This window comes from Neopsephotus bourkii, unplaced genomic scaffold, assembly GCF_033783945.1.
Source record: "Neopsephotus bourkii isolate Nb327-2 ecotype Australia unplaced genomic scaffold, CSIRO-AGI_Nbou_v1 NB_923, whole genome shotgun sequence".
NCBI classification, from domain to species: Eukaryota; Metazoa; Chordata; class Aves; order Psittaciformes; family Psittacidae; genus Neopsephotus; species Neopsephotus bourkii.
The window spans coordinates 2,552,167-2,566,583 of NW_026901417.1; the positions used below are offsets into that span (position 1 = coordinate 2,552,167).

The 14,417-nt window shown below is 41.6% G+C and overlaps 1 protein-coding gene and 1 long non-coding RNA gene across 2 annotated transcripts in view; one reads left to right on the forward strand and one right to left on the reverse strand.

The window, feature by feature from the left end:
• Nucleotides 1-14,141, forward strand: part of LOC133214706 (uncharacterized) — a 33,818-nt gene extending 19,677 nt beyond the window's left edge. Inside the window, exon 3 of the long non-coding RNA XR_009726204.1 lies at nucleotides 13,525-14,141. This is a non-coding gene — a long non-coding RNA (uncharacterized LOC133214706). The remainder of the gene's footprint in view (nucleotides 1-13,524) is intronic.
• Nucleotides 1-14,417, reverse strand: part of SYN2 (synapsin II) — a 172,985-nt gene that overhangs the window by 46,164 nt on the left and 112,404 nt on the right. The window contains exon 6 of the mRNA XM_061357850.1: nucleotides 591-653. Coding sequence (XP_061213834.1) covers nucleotides 591-653 — 63 coding nt within the window. The remainder of the gene's footprint in view (nucleotides 1-590; nucleotides 654-14,417) is intronic.

Here is a 14,417-nt window from a genome sequence, read left to right on the forward strand (position 1 = left end):
CTCTATCAATGATAGCCAGATTTACATCATTTCCCACTGAACCAGCATTGTGAGAGAAGTGATATCAAAACAGCTGTACTCACCACTGAAATGCAATTACTTTGGAGAAAGAAAGCAGCAGTTATATAGTGGTATGAAACAATCACAGAGAATACATTAAGATAGGAAATGAATAAAAGTTCAGTATCAAGCTGAAACTAATAAAGAACCAAGGCAAAACCTTTCTATACTCCCAGGTCCAGTAAGTTGGACTGTGCAAACAGACCTTGACTCTTACATAGTTTCATTTCAGTCAACTAAATTCATACGTAAGGTTCTGCTTTGAGAAAGCATCTCAGCATGTTTCAAAGAACGCCCTAGAGAGGACAATGCATAAACTGAAAAGGCTTCAAAGTGAAGCATTATGGGGTTTAATATTTTCCTAAAGAGAGATGCCTTCTCGACTAATGGACAAGCAGGGATTTGCAGGGGTAGGGATCCGAGACAGAAAATGGACAATGAAAAGTTAAACTATCCAGGAAACAACAGAACATGCGTGTTATTTTAGACAAACACCCAGCCTCCTAACATGCAATAAGTAGCATCTGCACCTTTCCCATGCCTGAATGAGCATGTCCAATCTTCACAACAACGGGAAATGTTGGCATTGTTAGCTAAGGGGGGAAACAAGAAAGATGTATTAGAGATATTAGAGACAGCAACCAGGAGTTAAATGATTAAACTACATCATTCATGAAAATTATTTAAGCATGACCATAATGCAGCCAAAGCTGTTCTTGCCATGGGGTTACCTGAACTGCTGCTCAGCTCCATACAGCTATGTATGCGCTTATGAGTTACTGCATGCGTTTTCAGTGTCGTTTTATTCCCAGTACATCCAGATGGTGTACGAGCATCTGAACTTTCTTTTGACTTCACTTTTTGGACTGAATTTATGCTATTTCCTATTTTATGGTTTGTTGCGGTGTTTTCTGACCCCTAACCTCACACTCTCCAAGGTTATGATCGTTAATGATGACAAAGTAATCATCTTCTTTATTCTCCCCTTTGACTTCTATTATTTAGCAAGGCTGCAAATTCTTTTTGCGACCACTTATGAAAGCAATGATGTCTAATTCACCAAAACCCCTTTCTTTAAAGGCAGATCCTAGCTTCTGTTCCCAAATATCCAAGTTTTATAGAGAAGGCTCCAGCTTCTGCACAGAATGCAAGTAATAATTCAGCCATTGACTAGGAAATCAAATATACTAAGACATATGAATATGGCTCTGTATCTCAGAAAGCTCTGCGAATATCCAGTTTTACTTCCATCATTCATTTGAAGCAGTTTTAGATCTCTCAATCATGGTATCTCCCAACAAAGCATAAATACAAATACTGAGCAGAAAAGGATTGTAACTAGAAATAAAGACCGGAACACCTTTGACATGTACTTACACTGGGCAGCAGCAGCAGCACAGAGAGTGTTACAGGGTCTGAAACCTTCATTTAGTACCAAACTTTAACACAATCAAATGCAAAGCTGGTGCTTGAAAAACTAAACTAAGAATTCTCAGAGAACTTATGAGAAGATGACTTTCCAAACACTTTCAAAGGATTGTCAAGAGATTAACTGGTGTTCACGCTTATCCCACTGTGCTCTGCACAACACTGCACAGCAACTCACAAACACACACGCCTATCTAAAGGGAAAATGCCCCGGGATTCCAAAGACTGACATTAAGATAAAGAGATAAAGCACAGGAATGTCACTCGGCTTGTGGTGACATGCAAACCTACTCACAGGGTTATAAAGCTAATTCAGATTCACATACGCTTTTCCTATACTTTAAACATGTGTTTTCAGAATGATTTAAGGATTGCTGCCTTAAAACTACCGCAACTGAAGGCAAACCTGCACAAGAACAAGTGGGCACTCACGGCCAGGTCCCTGTTCTACACCACTTACCATCAGATCCCCCATACAATACCCAGATCTCTTTCTTTTCTTTTTCATGGGCTTTCTCTGACCTTCCTAAAATGTAATATAGGTTGTTCTGATTTTGTTTTTAAAACACGTAAAGGACATCCACAAAGCACACCTACGTCACTTCTTTTTGTTTTGACAGAACATCAGTTTCTGGTCTGCCTCATCAGAAAAAGGAGGAATCTTTGGATCGACCCTTTCAATGTACCAGTTTTCAAAGCGTGAAACTACAGCTGTCAGCTATGCAACACAGGCCATGGAGGTTTGTCACTGATCTCTGCATCAAACCTCGAGCTAGCGCTAGTATGTCTTCTCAGGAGAAAACTACATTTGATCTAAAGACTTTCAGCCACAAAACATTTCCCACAGGAAATGCAATGTTTGGAATCCTAGTTAGTTTTGTACATTAGTTAAGTGGGGATGTCATCTACCTTCTGACACTGCATCCTCAAGGTTTGAAGTCAAGGATTACCACCACGGGAGAGCAGATCATTCTGAAACCCATCTCTTGGTGCTTTCTATTTCATGCGAAACTGTGGCTGCCACATTTCAATGCCTGCATAAAGTAACTCGTATCTTGTGCAGAAAATCTGGGCACTTTGACTAAGGCATAGGAATCCGTAACTATGAAAACTGAAAGTCTTTTATTTAACTCTCAGTTAGGAATCACTTTAAGCATTGGTCCTTAAATCTAAAATATATTTAACTGCTGCTCACGGATCTGTTTCAATCTAACCAATCTAAGGCACGTAGGCATGAAAACAATTGATGAGTTTCAAAATAGCCAAACAGACATCCAAAAGCATTATACAGTAAAGGCCACCTCTACAGCAATATAAGAATAAAGTTCCTGCTAGAAAGTAGGAATGCAAAGTCCTGCATGGTCACCATCAAGTCACTTCTCTACTGCTTTCGGGTTTTAAAACTAGACACCTTTTCTCCAAAGGTTTTGGGGGAGAAGGAGGAACAAATGATGCCTGACTCAACCTTCAGAGGGGCAGCACCGCTTTTTTATGACTGAGCTATAAACCACTGAACCGAGTTTGTAATGGAAATGCTGGCAGACCTCCACTGCAGTGCTAATGGCACTCCTGTAATTAAGAGGACCACGTATCTTCCCATGATTCCAAAGCCATGCAATCCTCTATGTGCCACAGGAACACTAACTCACATTAGAAAAAAAAAACCAACAAACCAAACAAACTAACAACTCTGCTTTCTCCCTCAGAAAAATGCACTGACATAATCTGAGACAACAGAGTTCATTTTGCTCTGGAGTCCAATACCCAGATTTCAGGTGGATACCACATCCCAGCACAGACTGGGATGCCCTTTGACAGGAACTTCTGGCTTAATAGAACAGGAAGTCTCAGGACTTTTCATGCATCTGGGTAAACGTTCTGTATGATACAGCTGTGACGGTATCAGTGAAAACTTCCCAGCTCCATGGGTCTCCTTTTAATTTACATTATAATTACTTGACAGAGAGATACCTGGAAAGAAGATCTAGCAGGTACCAACGAACCGCTCCATTTAGAGCTGATATAAACAGGACTCATGTTTTCTTTGAAATGCATTGTTGAGGGGGAAAAAGCTGTTTTACACAAAAATACTGCTTATTTTTCAAAGGTTTTCTTGAATTCAGAAAGTATAAATTCTACTGTGACAGTTAAAAACTGGCAGAGATGGAAATGGACTACACTGCATGACTCCTTGCACATAACAGACATGAAATACATCTCAGTATTAACAACAGCAACCATAAACAGGATCTCTATCATAACTTAAATAACAATGCACAAATGATCATTATTAGTTAGAGAGCAGAACACATGTCAAGCATGCAATACAATTTTCTGTAGTTACATGTGAGTAGGATCAGATTGGTAATAAATATTAGCAGCAACTGGAAAAACTGTCATGGCTCGTTGTAGGAACATACATACAAACCAGTTGAGATACCTTACTAGTATTTGCTAATACAAGATCATTAACCAAAATAATGTCACCAAGTGACTGATGAAAATGTTTCATCAGCTCCTAAAGATAGAGATTCAGCTGACAGTTTCATTTCTGTGGTTTTAACTTTTTATATTGTTCTTTTAAATACACATAAAGTCTCATTTCAATGGAACCGTAACTTAGAATAAGATGCACAGCTTACTTCCACGACTGGACTAGGTACTACTACCAGTAGGTACTACTTCGATCTGTAAACTTGAAGACGTTCCCCAGGAGAGCAAATAGACTGTATTTTGCAGATAAAAGGCAGTAGTAAAACATCGTTTGAAGCAAAATCCTTTTAAAACCTGGGTAGCAGAAGTCATCCCTAACTTTCAAACAGAGACACACTTAGCGTGGCAGTTGCTTTACTAAAATGAGATGCCCTAAGCGTTTCTGTCACTAATAGTGTGAATTACATTTACCAGCTTAATGTCCAGGCAAATCTACTGGGTGTGACCACGGGGCACCTTCGAGCTGGTGCTCACTCGTGACTGATGTGATCTGAAGGATTATAGCAGTAACACTTTAAACCTCTGACAGAGCAGGCACTTCCCAAGTGCCAGCACTCCAATCCTGTCCTGGGGAACAGCACTGCGGAGGGTTCAAGGACAGAGGAGAATGAGGGATTGAATATTAGAAGTGATTAAATCTGTCATGGAAATCCAGCAGTAGATATGGCCTTAAAGTGTGACTGTAATATCCTGTCTGAAAAATCTTCACGTCTTTAATAACATGTCTATCTTTTCCCTGCCCGAAGAACTTTATATTAGTATTTCTCATTCAAGAGCTGTTGTGTATCTGCATGCTGCTTATTAACTCTTCACCATCACTTTATTTTACATCCCTACCAGTTATTTCATTATTTGCAAGGCAGTACAGCTGAAAATAACTCTTGCAATGGTGCTGAGTGCCAGTGACTCTGTAACAGGCCTAATCCGGTTCTTTAGGTGAACACATCTGAAGTTAGTCGTGGTCCTCACAGGAGTGGTTTTTCTAAAACGGGTGGATTTAATTTTTCAGCCACGTACTTGCACTGGGACTACAGGAGCTAACAAACAGGCTCACACTCCAGCTTCTAAATCACATGAGCTCTCGACTCCATCATATCCACAGGCAGACTGGAGACTAATGGACAAGACTTGTATGTTCAAAGCACTCGTAGCAGCAACTCTAATATTCTTTCTTTTAAATTCCTGGTAAGAACACAGGCAGCAAGCCCTCTGCACCCCTCACTGGGTCAGATCCCCCATTCATGCTTCACCAGGGTCACTAATGTTAGTTTCTTCAGAGCCAAGAGAGTACACAGGGAACTCATGACAAACATTAGTTCTCCAATTTCCCACTTGCTCTTTGTTTCCCACACCATTGACAGGCAACTAGCAAATCATTACAGCTGCAAGGGAACTCTTTAGATTTACAAACAGGCAAAGAACTATCTCAAACAGGATTTACACTGATGGAATTACTGAATCCAGGCAGAGATTTGACCCAATATTCTGAAGTTGTTGAATTAAGACAAGTGTGCATCACAGCAGCATGTTTCTCATGTCATCAAGTCTCACAATCCGGTCATGTAATCTATTGGGTTGGCTAGTGTGATACCACAAAGCTATTTGAAACTGCTGGTATTGGAATCAGTAAGTTATCAAATCATCCCCATTAAGGTTTTAACTGCTTTGGATTTTTACTCTTCTGTTGACATAAGTTATTACATCCAACATTCCTTTTCTGTGATGCTAGGATGATTTGCAAATTGGATTCAAACACAACTTCTGTTCAAAGATTTATTAGTTACTGGTCAGAACCTATTTTAAATGCATGAAATCTGCAAAACAACACTGTACTGCTCTTCTGAAACATCAAGGAGTTTCCAATATGTTGTATATGTTGTTTTCCTAACAGATTTAGGGCTGACCTGTCTTCTGTTCTCACCCCACATAGTAATAATTACACTGAATGAACACTGATCAAGTGATATAAGTGCTCAAAAGAGCAAGCAAGTACAGTGAGAACAGCCCTTGACATCAGATAGTCATTGAAAACATGGGCTCCAGAAGACTTCAGGAACACGAAAAGCTTGAAAGCTCCTGACCTCTGATCTGGAGATGCACAGTAGTAACCAGCCAACTTGGCTGTGTTCAGGACAGATTTCAGATTCAAAACTAAGCACACCCTGCCAGCCAAAACCTGAGAAGAGCCAGTTAAAGGTAAAACATACAGTTACTGTCTCAAAAGTGGTAGAGGATTTTTTTTCTTGTTGAGAAAAGGAAGGAATCCTTATTCTTCTGCAAGACTTGTTATCCAAATGGTAAGTGTTTGTAAAAGTACCCATGAGCATCACTCAAAGCACCAGTGTATATCCATGGGGATATAACAGTACATGGCACGCCAACCTTCCCACGCTTGGGGTGCTTGCTGTGCCGGGGTCACCATGGCCCTGCCACATAGGCTGTGCGGAGGAACCAGCTACACACAGCTGGATGTGACATGTTAAACAAACAAACCAAACAGCCAACAACCCAAACCAAGGAACAGAACAAAAAGTGCTCTGTGGAAAGGAAGTGTCGTGGTCTGAGCCCCACCATTAACTCAGAACCACGCAGCCGCTTGCTCACTCCCCTCTTCTTCCCCGCAGCTCCCAGAGGGATGGGGAGGAGAATTAAAAGAATGTAACTCCCACAGGTTGTAAGAGCAGTCCAGCAACTAAAGTATAACACAAACCACTGCTGCTACCACCAATAATAATAATGATAAGGGAAATAACAAGGGAAGAGAATACAACCTCTCACCACCCACTGACCAATACCCAGCCTCACCCAAGCAGTGATCTAGCCCTTCCAGGTAACTGCCCCCAGTTTATATAGTGGGCATGACGTGCTGTGGTATGGAATACCCCTCTGGCTAGTTTGGGTCAGGTGTCCTGCCTCTGCTTCCTCCCGGCTTCCCCTCCTCCCTGACAGAGCATGAGACTGAAAAGTCCTTGATTCGAGTAACCATTACTGAGCAACAACTAAAACCATCGGTGTTATCAGTGCTGTTCCCAGGCTGAAAGTGAAAAACACATCACTGCACCAGCTACTAAGGAGAAAAATGAATGCTACTGCTGAACCCAAGACAGGAAGGTGCTGAAACAGATGCTGCAACACTGGCCTCTGGGCAGCTAAAGAACAGAATAAGCTTATGAGCAATCATCTGATAGATGCTATGCTCATGGAGAAATGCCCTGTTTTTACACTATGCTGCTACCTGTATGTTCAGTGCACTTTAATGAAAAATAAAAAGCAAAATCAGTTTACCATAGTACTTCTTGCTAAGAAGTACTTCATACTTCCCTCCTTCCTGAATTCACTGCTATGATTTCCTTCCAACCGTGCTTGCAGTTCCCCTGTAGCAGCAGCAGCATGTGAAAACCTCCTGTTACTTGAACATATTAACAAGAGTCATGTCCTCCCAGTGAACCTGACAAAATAAACTCCACTTGTGTTTTACAAAGAAACAAACCACACATTGCAACTAGAGGCAGCTGGCAGCACCATCACTCTGGTGGGTGTAGGTTCACCCTAGGATGTGTGTAGATCCGAGTTTTGACGTCCCCTTCTTACAAACATACTCCTGCCCCATCCGTTTATTCTTTACTAAACTCCAGCCAAACCTAAGGCTCTTGGGCAGAAATCCTACCTCTTGGTTTTATTTTTCAGTTGCAGGATGTGACACAGTTTTGCCACAGTCATTTTTGAAGGAACTGTTTGATGAGAGATCAAGTTATCAATGACAGAGCACAGGCATCCAGTCCTGTTAGGTACCATGACCAAACCCCACCCCGTCCCGTTCACACCTGCCTGGGGAACCTGCTGGTCACTGGCTCGGCAGGATGGCAGCACTGCCCACAGAGCTCTATACACAAGACTGTGACTAGTCACCAAAAACACTTCCTTCTGAATTTGACCGAGCTATGAAGCTAAGTTCAAGTCTGAAAATGAAATGCCATTTGCTAAATTCTGACCATTATAGACAATACAGTTGCTTAATTTCTGAGTATAAATTTCATGCATAGAAGTTCCTGGTAACAACAACGCTGACTTACAATGAAAAGGAGTTTTCCTAATTAGATGAGCATGAAAATCTAAGCAGCCAGTTAATGTCACAGTTCTCTCACTGACGTCGCAACAAGGACAATTATTGCTGCTTAACACTTTATCTGCATCAATGTCTTAAATTGAAGATTCCCTGTACTATGAGCTTACAAAGATAAGGATTGATTTATTGTATTAAATACCTGACCACCTAGAGATTTCACTAATCTGCTTATCATGCTCTTTACTGTAGAAAGAAGTATCCCAGTTTGACATACACAATACCTACAGGCACTGTTACCATCTTCTGTCATCTGAAGTGAAGGTTATGGACTTAACCAGTGAGTGACTGTAGAGGTAACCAGCACAGTCTCCACCTGTATTATTGTCTGCGCTTCTCCGTATGTCATGGAAATCATAGCAATCCTTTCCTATCTCAGCAGTTTCCTGGAGTTTAAGTCTGGTTTGAGTGCCATCCTGTGATTTCTTCAGTCTGTTAGTTTAAAATAAATTCTTAAAATTTAAGCTTCATGCACGAAAGTGCTCCAAGGTTTAGGAGTTCTGCAGTTTAAGATTTTTGAGCAATTCTTAGAGCTACACAATAGAAGCTGGTTTATTCCCAAGAGCTATCATTTGAGCTCTTCGGAATGTACTCTGAATTCTTCTAACCAAAACAAAACGCGAGATGTAATTCAAGCTGTATGCAAAAGGAGGCAAAGCTCATCTGCTCAGAAAAGAGCAAAGCCCTCTGCAGGCAGCCATAGAGAAAGCCCAGTCTCTGGAAGGTGGTGTTCACCCTGGCTTTCATGTCCTCGTGGTTGAGCTGAGTCGAAAAGCCACAATGGGGGAAAAAATGCAGGAATAAAAAGTAGCAACAAAACCCCCAGATGCTGCATAAACATGACTTACCTCAAGTGCAGTGTTTAAATATTTATCTTTCCAATAATCCCCAGGCAAAGTTCATTTAACCACGCTAGCGCCATGTAATTTATTTGTGGAATATGCATCAGACTCAATCTAATTTTGGAGAAAGGAAATTAAGAGTGAAATAATTTAGGTGGCCTTTTATTCAGTTTTGCTTTCCCAGAAACAGGCAGGAAGAGCCCTAAATCAATAAACAAGCAGCAGAAGATGTCCTTGCCCTGCTCTGGTTGGTTTGCACAACGCACAGTCGCAGGATAGCCGGGGCTCAGCCACCAGCAGCTCTCGGCACTGGCAGGGCTGGCCCTGCAGGAAAGCACCAGCTCCACACAGAAAGCGCTGTTTGTCCCAGCAAACACAAAGAGCAATGCAGAAACGTTGAGCCAGATTTCCCACTGCCTTCTACCTTGACTGAAGGAAGCAGGTCTAAAATCCTATCTGTATGCAGGAATGTTTTACACCTGCTTTACACAAGTGGGGAGCCAAAGGAGAAGCTGGCAGGTTTTGTATCACCTTTTTAGAAATGGGGGCATTAAAGAAATCTAAAAGCTCAGGTGGATGAAAAGAGCAAAGCTTTAATTTAAATGAATTTTAATACAAACCTTCTTATGCTTGAATTGGATTAGTGTGCTGGATAACCAAGAAGAGGCAAATATACCTCAACTGGGACTTCTTCATTCAAAACAGAGGGTTAAAATGGCTTATAAACTAAATAAGTGTCCTACAGAGGCAGCAAAATGCTGGGCCACACCAATTCCCACCACATGGAATGGGAGTTGACTTGACACTGGCTATTCCAGCCAGCCCCTGCACAGCAGAAGCCTCCAGCTGCCAGCAGCCCCACCTCATAGGGCTGGGTCTAAGGCACCAATTTCTCTGGTAGTCACTGACATCAATACAAGTTTTGACATGATCTTAGTGTGTAAGGACACTATCAAGTAAATCTGAACCTGGAAATCAATCTAAAACACCTCTGTCCCCACAACTGGATTTACCTAATTCAACACAGAGGCAATCTGATGGGAGAGAAATCTCTGTTTTCAACAATACCTGTACAGCAAGAAACCAGAAATGGTCATTAAGGTGAAACACGTGAATTATAATGGCAGTGAGTCAGAAAGAGAGGTTCTCACAGATCTCGTATAGAAAATCTGGAGAAAACTAAGTCTTCCCCAAGACAAACTCTATTTTGATTATATTCTATTTTGATTCTAACATGTCAATTCCTACCATTCTGGCAACTATTTTAGCAAACTTCTGCCTCTAAAATCAAGCAGCATTTTGCAACCTTATAAAAACAATCACCCAAACTGCTGTGACTATAAACTGTATGGTGTTGTTTTACTGTAGTATTTTGGAAGTGACAGCTATAAATACCCTCACTTTCAAAGCAGGCTGCAGGACATATGGAGGCACTGAAATTTAAAATCCATGAAAGCTCATTTGCTTTGTGAAACAGTATTCTAATTTGGAATTTTCTACTTGATTGTACATGGGTTTTTTTACAGGATGTGTACCGTGGCCTTACTGGGGGCAGCACTAAGAACTCTAGCAAAGCATCAAGAAGGCACCAGATAAACTATGAGTATGACAAATCCTCCCTATCATTCTAAACCAAGATTCATTTGCCGCAATGGAGAGAAATAAGATCGATACAGATACAGGATCATGCTCTGTAGGCTGCCAGAAGCTCATGTGCAGAGGAGAGAGCCCAGCCAAATGACCCTGTGTAGGTTCAAACTGCTTGAGAGCTGGAAGGGGCCCAGGCCAGGCAGAGGTGGTGCTGCAGGGCTGTCCTGTGGACACACTGCTGCCAAAGGCTGACCCATGAGAGCAGAGGGCAGGCACTGGGAGGAAGGATGGGAAAGCAGCACACAGCACAAATGACATGGCAATGCTGCCTCCCCCCATGTCAGCTCTGGGGGTGATGCGCCTCATTCCCCACCTTTTGCCCCCAGTAACTCCTAGGGAAGAGATCAGAGTATCAGGAAGTCAGTATGAGTCTGCTTTGGAGCTCAGGAGGAGCTGTGTTTCAGGGCTCTGTGGTATGGCATCCAACAGAGGAGACTTAGCATCTACTACAAGTCTCTGGGGGTGTTAGAACAGAACGAAACAGTGGTAATTCATGACCAGAATGCTGTTGACGGATGCTAATGCTTCAGAGTAGAAATTAGCAAGGATCATGAAAACCCACAGTAAAAAAAGCTCCTTCAGAACCAAAAGTCCTGCACAAAATTGGAAGTCCTATTGAGATGACGCTGATCATAAACTTTACTATAGGCGGTGTCCTGCCTTGTTTTGATGTTGTGCACATCAGCAAATACAGATTATCCCAATTCCTGTCTATCTTCTTGCACTTTACTAGAAATCAGTTGTTCTACACCAGACTTATGTAGCTAGACAGAAATGAGAAAAGTGCCACATGTTCTTCCTAGGGTGTCAATAATGAATGGAAGGAACCAGTGACTATCCCTTGATAAATGAACTTTGCTGTTATAACCAAGCGTAGGCTGTATCAGGACGTAACCAGGGAGTGGGCACTATTTCATCCTGCTACCCCTCATCCTTCACTTGTGTTATGACATATTTTGCTATGATATCATGGCAAGGAAAACTGATATCATAACACAGAGCACAGTGAAAGAAGCCCTGTACTGATGGTCCTCATACACAAATACTAAAAAGACTGGGGTTTTGTTCAGTCTGTTTATATTTATAAAACCCTGGCAATAACTTCTGTACTATTACTTAAAATACAAATTATTCTGCTTAAAAGTTAGTCAAGGAATATTTCTACGTCTTTTGGGAATGATCTTTGTGTTTTACAAGGTCAAGCTCTAACTGTAATACAGACTGGTTGCTGAGTTTAGGGTTTCTTTTAAACTCTGCAAAAGTTATTTCCCTAATACAGTGAGGACCCCTAACCAGACACAATATAAAAAAGGACAATGCATCTTCAAGCTAAGATGCTTGCTGATACTGTTCAGCAGTAACAGGTACTCCAACACTGCACTGCTAGTGGTAGAAACTACAACTATCAATATTTGTCTTCTTTGAGAAATGGACTAAATATGCATTTCCTTGCATTTGGGAGAGCATGTTCCTGAGCATTGAGATTTCCAGGCTCAGCAAAATCCCTTTCAAATGCTATGATGTAAATACATCTTTGTCTAAACTCTGATGGTAATCTGACAAAACTTACTGTTTCAGAATGAAGCTTTATCAGGGAACAGGAGCTCTGCTGAGGCTTTGAAAACTGTTCCCTTTTTACATTTTGATAAGACTGTGTCACGAAGAAATGAGAGATACACCTACCAAAACCCTGCTCAGTCACTGGACCTGCATGGGAAGCAGAACAGCCAGTTTTAAGGGCTGGTTTTGAATGAGTAAGTCCAGGTACCCTGGGACTGACCGCAGCATGTACCTGCCTTTCTGCTGTCGTGACAAGTTGCTTCATGTTGGGGTTGAGAAACCTTCTAGCCACAAGCTTCTCTAGAACCCACATCCCCACTGAAAGGTCCTGTTGTGTGCAGCATGTCCCAGAGCATGTCCCTTCCATGCTGAGTGGGTGTACATACACCTACGGGCACCCTGTTTATCGACATTTCTGATGGCCACTGGCTTCTCAAAGGGTGATCATGCTGTAAATCCTCCACCTATGTCCAGAATGCTTTTCAAGACTCTTGAAAACCCAACTGGATTATCTCAAGGGTAGCTGCAGGCAACACTACGTAAGGTCATAATTAAAAGGTGTTTTTATGGCCTTTGCACAATTACAAGATTTGGGTTAGGCATTTCAGTTGAAATTATTTAATTCTCAACTATTTCTGAAAGTTAGCTGTGAATTTTTAACTTGTCACAAAACTATTTTTATTATGAGCATAGTATTTTTAATCTGCTTGTACAATGAGTATGTACAGGACATGCAGAGAGTAGTAGTTTGATGTGCTGTTCTAGACAACCTTAGGCAAAACGTGCCTTAGTTAACCATGAAGAGGTATGCCTGGGAGCTCAATGTTACAGAAGACACTTTGCCCAGCATATTTCTTTACTGCAGTGATCAACTTGGTCTGTTTAGATCACTTATAGCAGCAGCCATATAATACCACCTGGATATCAACCAATGGCCCTCAGTTTGTTCATCACTTCCTAGTCCTACTGCCCTAAGTCAGACTTGAGAATCAACAACATACAACTACTGACCACAGAGGCCATAGAAATACGTGCTTGGATTTGGTCTTGTTCCATGCCTTGAACTTCCTGTGTAAGGGTTCAGCCTCACATCTTTTTTATCTTTTCACTCACATGAAAAGCTTCCTCTAGGTGAGAACAGAGATGGCAACAGGTCTAAATCGTTCTCGGGGGGGGGGGGGGGGGGGGGGGGGGTGGTGTGTTAATGTTTAGCTCCAACCAAATTTAAAAGCCAAAACTTCAGGCTGGAAAAATAAAAACTAATTATATGAGGATGCAGGGTACAATATGGTGAGCTCAGATTTGAATGTGGATCTAAAATCCAGAAATGAGACCCAATTCTAGTAATTCTGGGTTTGTTTTTGACAGACTGAGCACGTCTCTGCGGGTGATGGGAGGAATAAAAAGAAGAATCAGAGCACTAATAGTTGTAAACCTGACTTGGCACTGTTCAAAACCACAACCAATCTGCCGCTGTGAAACATGCCCCCATATATATACAGAAAGGTGAGAAGCTACTCTGTGAAGACCTCAATCCCAGCTTCACAAAGTAAATTTTCATGTGTCTGGATTGAAACGGTTCAAACGATGGCAATGAATTTTCAATTCCTAAACTGGATTTGTGAAGTGACAAAACATGAAATTCTTTGAGCAGCTCTGTCCTGCATGGCAAGCTATAGCTGTATGTTAGTGCTCTCTAATCAAACCTTATGCTGCTCCCTCACAAAACAACCTTACAGAAAGAGGATGTATGATTCATGTTCCACAAATCCAGATCGCTACAGCAACAAGTGATCTGAAGTTGAAAAAGAATTCCAGACTCTCGTATTTATGTCTGTGTCCCATGTATGACGTGAGTCAGAAAACCCAGACACAGATCTGGACCGATTAGCACTTAAATTAATAAAGAACGTAGAAAAAGAGCTGTGCCTAAAACATAGCATCACAGAATGGTTTGGGTCGGAAAGGACCTTCAGCTCATCCAGTTCCATACACCATTAGCACATTTTTCCTTACTTTAAGTTAAATCTGTTATTTTAAATTAAATCTGTGATGAAATAATTAAAAATATGCCTTTCATTGCAGCTTTTCTTTTTAACCCAGTATTCCTCGTTAACTACCAACTGGTCAGGGCTCACAAGCAGAGCACTGAAACGGTGCCTGTCCACGAACGAAGCTCTGTCCAGGCTGCTAACAGGGACGCCAGTTCAAGAAACGCGCGTAAGTGCCGGGGAAGATCAGGGGCTGTAAATGGAAAAAGA